We start from the raw sequence: 12,779 nt of genomic DNA, 5'->3' as shown, positions 1-12,779 counted from the left end.
TTGTGGGTGAAAAATGTAAGTACTTCAAGTTGGAAAATGAGTTTAGGAGAGACATTAAGAAAGTAACTTGCTCTGAAATGGTCTTTGAAAATTATTTCTTGGTGCTGAGGTATCCAAAAAGCTGTATAGTTGTGGGTGAAAAAGATGAGTACTTCAAGTTGGAAAATGGGTTTAGGAGGGACATTAAGAAAGTAACTTGCTCTGAAATGGTATTTGAAAAGTATTTCTTTGTGTTGAGGTATCCAAAAATCTTTAAAGTATAGTTGTTGGTTGAAAATATTATTACTTCAACTTTGAATATGGGTTTAGGGGCGACACCTAGAAAGGAACGTGGATTGAAATAGTGTTTGAAAAGTATATCTTTGTGCGGTGGCTTCCATAGAGCTTTAGAGTATATATTTTGGGTAAAAAGAAAAGAACTTCAACTTTGACATATTTTTTATTGGTTACATAAAGAATGTAACGTTATATGAAATTGTATATTAAATCTAATAATTGGTGTTGAGGTATCCAAAAAACTGGAAAGTATAGTTGTGGGTGAAAAATATAAGTACTTCATGTTTGAAAATGAGTTTAGGAGGGACATTAAGAAAGTAACTTGCTCTGAAATGGTCTTTGAAAAGTATTTCTTTGTGTTGAGTTATCGAAAAAGCTGTAAAGTCTAGTTGTGGATGAAAAAGATCAGGACTTCAAGTTGTAAAATGGGTTTAGGAGGGACATTAAGAAAGTAAGTTGTTCTGACCTGGTCTTTGAAAAGTATTTATTGGTGTTCAGATTTCCAAAAAGCTGTAAAGTATAGTTTTGGTTGAAAAAGATAAGTACTTCAAGTTTGAAAATTGGTTTAGGAGGGACATTAAGAACGTAAATTGCTCTGAAATGGTCTTTGAAAAGTATTTCTTGGTGTTCAAGTATCCAAAACGCTGTAAAGTATAGTTTAGGGTGAAAAACATAAGTACTTCAAGTTGGAAAATGAGTTTAGGAGGGACATCAAGAAAGTAACTTGTTCTCAAATGGTCATTGAAAAGTATTTCTTTGTGTTGAGGTATCCAAAAAGCTGTAAAGTATAGTTGTGGGTGAAAAAGATATGTACTTCCATGTTGGTAAATGTGTTTAGGAGGGTCATTAAGAACGTAGCTTACTCTAAAATGGTCTTTGAAAAGTATTTATTGGTGTTGACGTAAACAAAAATCTGTAAAGTATAGTTTTGCGTGAAAAACATATGTTCTTCAAGTTGGAAAATGGGTTCAGGAGGGACATTAAGAAAGTAACTTGCTCTGAAATGGTCTTTCAAAAGTATTTCTTGGTGTTAAGGTATACAAAAAGCTGTAAAGTATAGTTGTGTGGTGAAAAAGATGAGTACTTCAAGTTGGAAAATGTGTTTAGGAGGGAGATTAATAAAGTAACTTGCTCTTATTTGGTCTTTGAAAAGTTTTTCTTTGTGATTAGGTATGAATAAAGCTGTAAAGTATCGGTGTGGTTGATAATGATAACTTCTTCAAGTTGGAAAATGGGTTTAGTATGGACATTAAGAAAGTAACTTGCTCTGAAATGGTTTTTGAAAATTATTTCTTGGTGTTGAGGTATCCAAAAAGCTGTAAAGTATAGTTGTGGGTGAAAAAGATTAGTACTTAAAGTTTGAATATGTGTTTATTAGGTACATTAAGAAATTTACTTGTTCTTAAATGGTATTTGAAAAGTATTTCTTGGTTTTGAGGTATCCAAAAATATGTAAAGTTTAGTTTTGGTTGAAAAATATAAGCACTTCAAGTTGGAAAATGGGTTTAGAGGGGATATTAAGAAAGTAAATTGCTCTGAAATGGTCTTTGAAAGGTTTTTCTGTGTGTTTAGGTGACCAAAAATCTGTAAAGTATAGATGAGGGTGAAAAAAGATAAGTACTTCAAGTTGGAAAATGGGTTTAGGCGGGACATTAAGAATGTAACTTGCTCTGAAATGGTCTTTGAAAAGTATTTCTTGGAGTTGGGGTATCCAAAAATAAGTAAGGTATAGTTGTGGGTGAAAATTATAAGTACTTCAATTTTGAAAATGGGGTTTGGAGGAACATTAAGAACGGAACTAGCTCTGAACTGTTGTTTGAAAAGTATATCTTGGATTTGAGTTAACCAAAAAGCTATAAAATATAGTTGAGGTTGAAAAAGATATGTGCTTCTAGTTTGAAAATGGGTTTAGGAGGCAGATTAAGAAAGTAACTTGATCTGAAATTGTCATTGAAAAGTATTTCTTGGTTTTGAGGTATCTAAAAAGCTGTAAAGTATAGCTGTGGGGGAAAAAGATAAGTACTTCAAGTTGGACAATGGGTTTCTGATGAATATTAATATTTGTTATATCTAAGAAAATGCATTTGAATTATTGTTCTTTGTTTTTATGTAGACAAAACGCGGCATTTTTGAGGTTTATGTGAAAAATATAAAACCTTAATCTTGTAAAACTATTTTTGGAAAGACAGTAATAATACAACGTGCTCTGGCATGGATATTTTTATGTCTTTCTTGGTGTTGAGGTATCCAAAAAGCTGTAAAGTATAGTTGTGGGTGAAAAAGATAAGTACTTCAAGTTGGAAAATGGGTTTAGGAGGAACATTAAGAAAATAACTTGTTCTGAAAAGATATAATAAAGCCTTAAAAAAATATTAAAAAATGGAAAGGGGACTCTTTGGGGGCCCGGGGGGAGGCATTAGGGGGTCCGGGGGACCCTTGGGGGCCGGGTGGTCCTTTGGCGACCCGGGAGGGCCTTTGGGGGTCCGGGGGTCCTTGGGGGCGCCAGAGGGCCCCTTTGGTGGCCCCAGGGGACCCTTTGGGAGCCCGGGGGAACCTTTGGGGGCGGGGGGCTTCCTTCGGGGTTGGGTTGGGGGATCGGAACCCTTTGGGGTTCGGGTAGGGACCTGACGACACTGTTCAAATGGAACTTGTGTATTATAACGACCACACTCAAAACCTCTTCTAAAACATCTTCTAAAATCATCTTTTAAAATGGCTCAAACTGTTTCGCCGAAATAATTCCCTAAAATGTCTAAAACAGTCTCACCCATTCCAACTTGTAAAATGGGTTTAGAATGGACATTAAGAAAATAACTTGTTCTGAAAAGATATAATAAAGCCTTAAAAAAGTATCACGTCATGACCTTCTGATAGGGTTCTACCGATTATGTAATCAATTTCTCAGAAATCCATTTGTCCAAGTTGATTACGTCATTCTATGCCCATAAATGGATTCCCGTCACGAGGTCCTGATAGGGTTCTACCGATTATGTAATCAATTTCTCTGGAATTCTCTCCCTTCGATTACGCAATCAATTTATCTCTTCCCCACCTTCCCCTTAGAAACAACAAATTAATTCCCCTTTCTTGAATCAATAATTCCTCTTAGAAACAACAAATTAATTCCCCTTTCGTGTCAAATCAATCAACCATGACATCATCTGTCACGCGTGATCTAACTGTTTACTATTTCTGGACACCTTGACATTCTCCTCGAGCATGCTCTTGCCCAAAACAACAACAACATCAAATAAATCGACCTTTGGAAATTTAGGTCATTGACCCCATTAGACTCGATCAATAATCCTTGAATAAATTATGTAAAAAAGTTGTAGGTGGCAGCAGGGGTGAGCAATGGGACCTTCTGAGGCCTTTCTACTGACAACCCCCCCCTCCAACTCCTCCTCCCCCACAGCCCTCAGGGATAAGATTGTAAGTTATGACCTGGGTGCATGAAATGTTTTCATAGGAAGCGTTGTCGTGAAAACTTCAAAAAGGGCTCATTCGATTGGAAATTGAAAGAGTTAGTGCCCTTTTTAAGAGTCGAAAGTAATCGGAGGGAGAATCGCCCCCCCCCCTCACCAATCATTTCCTGTCGTAGAAGCTTCAAAAAGGGCTCATTCAATTGGAAATTGAGAAGACTAGTGCCTTTTTTATTAGTAGAAAGTGATCAGAGGGCAAATGCCCCCCGAGCCCATCATTTCCCCAAACACTTCCAATCAAAATCTTGAGATAGCCATTTTGCTCAGCGTATCAGAATGGTGTGGAAATTATGTCTTTGAGGATAACAAAACCCCCAGCCCTCAGGGTAAGGGTTGTAAGTAATGCCCGGGGACTTATAAGGTTTTTTATAGAAACTATGGCCATATGAACTTCGGAGGGGGCTCATTAGATTGGTAATCAGACGTTCTAATGCTCTTTTTAAGAGTAAAAGTGATCGGAGGGCAGCTACCCCCCCCCCCACGCACATACACACACACGTCATATTGTCCCGAAATGTGTATAATAGAAATTTTGAGATTTGAGATTGATACTGACCACAAGTCAGTATCAATAAATAAATGAAACCCAAAAAAAAACAGAAATTAAAATAAATAACAGAGTCAAACTCAAAAAGAGCAGAAATTATTGCGAGTATGGCTCAATATCCCAATCCATCCAACATCCAGAATATAATTTGTACTTTACTGAAAAAAATTCTTTTAAATGTTTTCACTTTTATAACTTTCAGAAATCAAAATCAATTAAGGTTTTAAGGAATAAATATCAGCATATGTATATTAACTGACGATGCACATTTTTTTTTCAGTAAAGTGCAAATTCAGTAAAGTGCAATAATACTCATATTAATTTCTGCTCGTTTTGAGTTTGACTCTCATTTATTTTAATTTATGTTTGTTTGGGTTTCATTTATTTATTGATACTAATTTGTGGTAGTTGTCTTGTTGGTAGATGATTTGATTCTATTTTTGTTCATTTTGGTTTAATGGAGCTCTTTACTTTTTTTAAAAACTTATTTTGTTGAAAAAGTTTTTTTCTAATTAATCACTTAAATGAATGGCTTAAAGAAAACTGAACGAAACTTAAATGAAAAATCAGACGAAAATTCTTAGTGAACAAAAAATGAATGACAATAAATCTATTTAACGTAATTATTTAAACGGGTATTTCTATATTTATTTTGTAAACATTGAGATTTTGATGACATACATACATCATAAAACGGTGTCTAAAGCCCCGTTTTCGCTACGTTTCTTTTTGTAATGATATTTTTAAACTTAGCTTGCCAGTGCTTTTTTGGCTGCAATTAATTAAAAGATGATTAGTGTCATTGTTCTATTATTTTATGGTTATTTACTTTTTTGCTATAAGTCGGTTTTGTATATAAAAGTTAAAGATAGCGTGAGCAACGTTAAATAGGAAGACTTTATAGGAAATTTACATCGTCATTTATTAGGAATATAAGGAATTCAGCAACGTCACCGCCTAGAGGAAAAAATGTAAAGTAAAATCCTTTAAATGGAGTTTCTAAATTTGTAAGCGTAAAAAGGGATAATTGCCACCAGAAATATAAAAAGGAATCAGTTTCCATAGGAAGGGAGGCAACCTTAAAAACCAGAAAAGAAAGTTGGCAATTTGCAACAAATTGTAAAATAGATATAGATTTAGATAGATTTTTTAGACTTATTCACACGAAAGCCCTATTGGGCCAACACAAAACAAGTGGAAAAAATACAAAAACAAAACGTTACCTGAAAAAACACTAAAAGTAATTAATTAATAAAATCATCACGACGACTTATACCTACCCGGATATAATTTATATCTAAGTAACACCTACTTTGCAAAAAAAAAAATCCAATCCAAAATCACTCAAAAACTAAGAGATTTTGGGAGGGAAAAAATATATACTAGATGGTCTATTGCATGTGTTCGTGCATAGTTGTGGAAACCTGAAGCAACCAGTGGCTATTTGTAAGAAACTTCGACTTACCAAAATAAACTGCAGATCTTTCACCGCTGTCTGGGAAATGTTCCATAAGAGACTTGTAGAACGAGGTAGGATGAGAACCATCTCGGAGGTACCAGTTAGGATCAAAGTCCTGTTTAAGTTGAAGCACTCCCCATGTGTTTACACCAGTAAAAATCAATGTAAGAATGATAACGAAGACCTAAAACACCAAATATCTATTAATTCTTAAACGAAAACTAAAGCAGACTGAGGTCAATTAAGGACAATGGCAAAATACTGGATTTAAAATTTAACAAACTTTTTTTAAAATATTTTGAGGGTTAGTTCAGATGAAAGGAAAAACATAAGCACCTTGCAGTACAAAAAGAGCTCTGGTCTAAAATAAAGTTAATGTACATGAATTCTTAATGGCAGAGGGAAGTTTATGGGCATGGGAAAACTTACCCCTTGTTCATAAGAAAATGGGACGGTCATTCGCATTCTTTAATGTTTTTCATGAGCGGGCAAAATTAAACTAAAAACAAAATTAATTTTCATTTTTTTAAGTTGCTGTTATATTTTGCAACCATCGCCAATGGGGTTGTAGATACCCGTCTGAATGATAACCGCCAATATGGGTAGGGATAATGAAAATCTAGAGAACTTTACGTGCAATTGTTTAGAATTGGAGGATTTGAAGGAGGAATTGTTTGAGATTTTGGCCAAAAGGGAGGAATGGTTGGTGGGAATAATGGAAATTTGTGTGGTGATACATCACAGAGAAAATTTTTTTTGAGACTAGAAGAATGGTTGGATAAGGGAAGATGATTTATGAGATAATTATATGTATAATAGGGTTAGAGTTGTTATTTTGTTGTTATCTTTTGGCCACATTACCCGTTTGACTGATAAACGCCGATATGGGTAGGGATAATGAGGATCTAGAGAACTTTATAAGCAATTGTATTGAGGTGGGGTATTTGAGGGAAAAACTTTTTGGGATTGGGCCAAGAAGAAGGAATGCATGGGGGGAATAACAGAAATAGAGAAAGTGTTTTTGAGAATAGAAGAATGGTTTTTTGGATATAAAAATTGTTTTTTAACAATAGTTGTTTCCTTTGTTAGTTTTTTTTTATTTTTTCAATTTGTAATTAGTTTTAACAGCCATTGGCCATGGAGCTCTAGTGTTTCAGGATTACCATTTGGCCAGCTTACCCATTTGACTGATAACCGGTGATATGGGTAGGGATAATGAGGATCTAGAGAACTTTATAAGCAATTGTATTGAGGTGGAGTATTTGAGGGAAGAACTTTTTGGGATTGGGCCAAGAGGAAGGAATGCATGGTGGGAATAATGAAAATTTGTGTGGTGATGCATGATAGAAAATAGAAGAATGGCTAGATAAGGGAAGACGATTTGAAAGATAAATAGATGAACAATAGGGGTAGAGCTGTTGTTTTCTTCGTGCATTTTTCATGTTTTCTATTTGTTATTATTTTCTGCAGCCATACTTCTGAGGCTCTAGTGCAGGAGCGTCCCACGGCTCATGTCATTGGGGGGGGGATCTTTGTAAATTGTACCGAATTGCTACCTGATTTATGCCGAATTCTCAGCAGAAATCAAGAATTTTCCTAAATTTCTGCCAATTTCGCAAAATTTCTGCCAAAATTTTAGCCTTAGGTGAAAATTTTACCGAATGCCAAAAAAGTTCGGGGAGAGGGGTGCTCCCCCCCCCCTCGGGAGTCCCTGCTATAGTGCACAAGCTTCCTTTCAAATTTTCCGCCCACACGCACGTACTCCACCTACGAATCTACCCACGCGCAGTCACTTAGCGATTTTGGGTGATCTTAAGGCATCTGGAAAGAGACTTATGTAAGTTCCCCTAAAATTTTGCCTGACAATGTGAGAATTGGCTTGCTGACAAAATAACAAAATTTCGTTGTTCGGGCCTAGTCAGAACAAGTCAAAACTATAGTCTGCTTGACCATAGTAAAGTCACCTAACCTAGTTCAGGGTTCGAACGCACTCTCATCTACCATTCATTATCTAGTACGCTACCTGTTCTAGCAATAAAGCTATGCTTAAACCTAAACGAAAATAATACCAGTTTTTACAATTCAAAGTCAAAATTTAATCAAAATTAACCCAAAGTCAAGGCTAGTGCAGGTGCTCTTAAATAATGTTCACCTAAGAATTTGAAGAATTTGACCCGAAATGTTTCCGGAAGCTACGAATTGATTATCAAATGCTTACTTTTAAACCATGGTTGTGACCACGTGCTTAAAAAACTGGTTTCGCTGTTCTGTTTATCACGTGATATAGAAATACCACATATTACAATATTATTGATGGGTAGGTTGCGCAAGGAATCCTTTAGTAACATTTTGCAACGGTTCAATAGCCGATACTTTTTTTTATACATTTATGTAAGCTCAGTTAGATTACGCCTCCCTTATGACAAGGGTGGAAACTGGTTGCGGTAATTCTAAAAGGACTATGCAAGCATATCTTTTTAAATTGAAATTTATTCCCTCCCCCTCCCTCAATGTACCGAGGACAACGAAATATAAGCATTTTTACCCCAGGTGTCATCTCAGGTCTATTCATATGCAATAACTACGATTTTCAAAGATTTTCCTTTTGGTTATTTCAAAATCAAGAAGTTCATGGGAGCATAAAACATTCGTCAGCGTTGCCACGTTAAAGTATGAAAATAAATAAGCAAAACTAATCAGTTAAATTTAAAAATTTATAATTTGTTGATTCTTAAGGAAAACTAAGCCTTCAAATAAAAGCTGCATCTTCATAAGCTGTTTAGTGTCATATGCATTTAGCTTAATTTTTGCAGTTTTCAACCCATGTTTCTTTTTATTTAATTAGGTTCCCACTACTGTTAAAACTGTATGACAGCATACGGAGGTCTTTTTTCTTTCATTTTTTCTAGTTTTTTGAAAATTAGAGCGAACTGAGATCACACTTCAGACACCACACTGGGAAAGCATGTCTAAAGAAAAAAAAAATCAAAATAATCAAGGGTAGCCTTGGTCATATGCTTTCCGTAAGCTTTTTGTAAATAATAACCAAGATACACATGGTTGTTAAGCAGATCCGTCAAAATGGGGGGGGGCGACCGTCGCAATTTGCCCCGGGAACCATGGCTGAGGAAAGGGAGGGGTTGGCTGAGGGGTTGCCTACTTTGATCAAAGTTTTCATTTTGTTTCGGCGTTTTCGCTTATATTTGAACTCGGAGGTGGGTGCTGTAATTACATTGCCCCGGGTGCCACCAACCCTATGAACGGCTCTGTGGTTAGTTTCCACTTAGCCAATTCAGACAATCAGAATTTTGATTTCACCATACTCAGTAATTTAATAGCCTTTAAAACCTTTGTTTAATTCGAACCCTTCCAAAAATGGAAGCATTTTTATTTTTATTTATAGCATTTTTATTTTTATTTTATTTTTATGGTGAATAGAAAAAAATAATTTATATTCAAGCAAAAACGAATCGATTGAAATACAAAAACTCCAAGAGATTTTTTTATTTGATATTTTGAAAAATTAGCGAAAAGAATTTGCATCTATAACACTATTTTTTAGATGGCGTTTATAACTGGCCCAGTGAAATGTGCAGACAGCAGTACTGTTCTAACTTTATTGAATGCTAGATATGAGGATTGCAGTCTTACTCTTGAAAGGACAGATTTCACATTACAGAACAGATTTCACAACAGAATACGTTCAATCGATCAATCCGTTTCCTTATATCATCTTGTTTTTTTCCTAAGGTAATTAGAACAATTCAATCAAAATATTAGAAGCTGTATTTTTTTGTAAAATACGTTAAATTTTCTTTCTAAAATTCAGAAACATTTGGAATTTACAACAGTTGATAAAAAAAATTTTGTGGATATAAAACTGGCCAGACAAAAATTGAACCTCCTTTGCTAATACACAATTGAAGATTGAATTCGTTAACAAAAAAAATGAAGAACTCTATGTGTTTTTTAATCATTTTCGATCTCCAGTAAGATTTAAGTTGCATGTCGATAAAAGTACGCATGACAACAGCGCCAAATATGCATCCCCTTCGTTTGATTGGCCAATCAGAGTCAAGAGTTAAGGGATAATTTTTGAAAATAGGAAATGTGAAAATCCTGGAGCAGCAATTTGTCTATTTTGAACTGGAACCTGGCAAAAGATACATTATTATAATGTTCATAGAGAATAGATTAATTGGGGGAAAAATTGTTTTGACACAAGCTGCTTAAACTCCTCATTTGAATTTTCCCCTATTAAGAGTGAAGTCAAAAATTAAGAAAAACCTTTATCATTGATAAATTTTTTTTATCGATATATGTGACAATGATGTGGCTCGGGCATAAGGCTGGGTTTAGATACGCAATTTAAGGGTCTCAGGATATACCCACAAGGTAAAATTATTCTGTTGTTACACTGAAGACCTCTACTTTAATATATTTTTAGGTTCTACACCATAACGAGACAATTATTTACTTTTCCTAGCCTAATAAGTTGCGTTTTCTGTTTGTCTCAAAGATATCATATAAGGGAAATATCATTTACTCCTGTTATTAATAACGGATATTTGGTATTACCTCTTTATGGCCCACAGGAAATTGACATTAAAAAAATGAACATAAATCAAACTTGATTTTTTTTTTCAAGACTAGCTGAATTGGTGACTAATAAATTATTTGAATGAATTTACTCAAATTTATTATATTATATTCGTTTCAATTAAAATTTGAAATATACAGGTATGCTCTAAGTAATACGAATACTGTAATTTAAAAGGCAGTATATTACTTGAATTGAATTTTTCAGAACTGTGGAAAAAATATAATATAGCCTATTTATTTATTTTTTTGCTAAAACACATTTGTTTGTGAAAGGAAGGTTTGTCTAGGAATTTAAAATGCAACAAAACTGACTTGGTTTCTAAGCTCCAACTTCCAACTATTTCTTCCAACCATCCTCCAATCCAAATATTTACAGAACCAAACAAAATAGTAGAAAGCGGATTGAACAAATTGATGGAGTCACTCAAAAGAGTACTTGAAAATATCCTTTGAAATTCATCTGGGTAAGATTTGGCAGTCACAAGGCACTTTTTTGGACGGGGGAGGGGGTCAAGACCTGCACCCACTGGATACAACCTTGCTTAGTTGCAAGACCCACCTTCCTTGTTTAAGGGAGGTTTAATACAAATTTAACGTTCAAAAAAATTCTCAGGTGGCAACCACAAAGGAGGGTACAAAAAAAAATTTGCCCAAACGTAGTTCCATCCACGTACAAACAATTAGAAACGGATATATGCTTTTATATCTTCTATGATCAAGATCTTTGAAGCATTAACAATGTAGATAAACAAATGGAACAAATAACACAAATTAATCAGCCACGGCAATTAACAGAGTTGCATCCGGGATTTTTTTTGGGGGGAGGGTACAATTTTTTTTTTAAACACATGAAAATTTTGTTTATTTTCATTTCAATTACGTTTTTACAAGTCGGACAAACATTTTTTTTGGGGGGAGGGGGGGGGGGATTCAAACTCCATAACTCCTCCCTCCCTCACACACATACACACCCTGGGTATGGTCTTGGTAATTAATTACTTTCGGCCCTAGCTATGCCCATACTTATTATGATAGCTCTTAACAAACCTCAACACCATTTCTCAGTGTCCCGCTTTCCTGTAATATCCCATTGTCTGTACTCAATACTTTATGGATTTGCTTGTTTTTATTTTATAAATATTGTTAATCACTACAGGGGACCCTTCAGGCTAATTTCAAGGGGGTTCCCCCTATCTGCCCCTTGTTTGTAGAGCTATGTCAAGAAGTATACCTCCTATAAATAAAACTATTTGAAAAAAATGAATTCACACCTTAGTTGGAGTTTTCATAAGTAGAGGTCCATAGAACTTTTCAAAAAACAGTCTCAGTAGCTCCTTTTGAGAGAGGGCAGAAGGTTTCCAAGAAGCAGGTTGACGATAGAAAAAACATCCATCTCTCCTCTGGTCTTGTCGAGATTCATCTATGGCTATTAAAGCAACAAAAAACGTCATCACAAAGATGAAAAGAAGCAGAATTCCAGTTGTAGCATAAATGCAAAAGGAGCGTAAAGCAGGCATCCCCTGAAAATTATTCAACATTAAGTTAACATTTCTTTTTAACACTTGTTTTAAAACAATGATGAATCTTTCATGAAAAGACCCAAAAACATAAGAAACACTGTTTATATGTATAGTATAGCTTACCATGCATAGTATACATACATACATAGTATAGCTTACCATGCATGTATAGCTTACATCCACGAAGAGGTGGTAAATTCCATAGCTGAGATTGTAGTTTCTGCTAGCGCTGGCCTTATAATTCTCATAGGAGCCCCTTCCCAGTTTTTTCAGATTTCTATCCTAAAGAAGAGAATCAAGTGGTCACTTTCTAGTAGGGGGGTCATCCTTTTGTGATAATAAGAAAAACATTTGAATATTTAATAGAATGCCTTTGGTAGAATTATGGATGCACCCCCCCCCCTTGAAGTTGGTACCTAAAGTTGATTTAATCAAACAAAAGCAATTACACATTCATTAAACTTCCGAAAAAACAACATTAACAGTTAGCTCCACAACATAAACTTGACAAAAAGTGATATTTTACGCATATCGGTAAAAACAAAAGTTTAAAGATTGTGAGTCTGATGTAGAACAAACAGAATAAAATATATAGAGCAACCCAAATGGACAATAAAACAATAACATTAATGTTCAATATCATGGAATTTAGTTATAAGCAGTTCTGTAATTGGGAAACTCGTATAAATAGAAATGTGGATGTTCTGAGATTTAGAAGTAGTTTAATGCCTGGATGGTTGATTTCAATGCAGGCCAGATATAGAAGCTTTCAGTCATCTGATCAAATTTCTTGAGTCAACGACCTGACCATGGACACCACCAGGAATTTTTCGCACGATATGAATCCCTGCAAGGTTTTTGTAGGGGTTCTACATTGTCGTACATTAAAAGTA

The 12,779-nt window shown here is 34.9% G+C and overlaps 1 protein-coding gene across 1 annotated transcript in view; it reads right to left on the bottom strand.

Annotated features, from left to right (window-relative positions):
* LOC148942584 (NPC intracellular cholesterol transporter 1-like) overlaps positions 1–12,779 on the bottom strand; it is a 207,138-nt gene that overhangs the window by 52,897 nt on the left and 141,462 nt on the right. Inside the window, exons 10-11 of the mRNA XM_089102048.1 lie at positions 11,638–11,886; positions 5,771–5,948 (exon numbers count right to left, since the gene is read on the bottom strand). Of these exons, the coding sequence (XP_088958174.1) occupies positions 5,771–5,948; positions 11,638–11,886 (427 nt within the window). The remainder of the gene's footprint in view (positions 1–5,770; positions 5,949–11,637; positions 11,887–12,779) is intronic.

This window comes from Artemia sp. Qi Xiang Cuo, chromosome 16, assembly GCF_049724085.1.
Source record: "Artemia sp. Qi Xiang Cuo chromosome 16, ASM4972408v1, whole genome shotgun sequence".
Lineage (NCBI taxonomy): Eukaryota > Metazoa > Arthropoda > Branchiopoda > Anostraca > Artemiidae > Artemia > Artemia sp. Qi Xiang Cuo.
The sequence above is the reverse complement of the archived record's forward strand: the minus strand, read 5'-3'. Positions and strand labels throughout refer to the sequence as shown.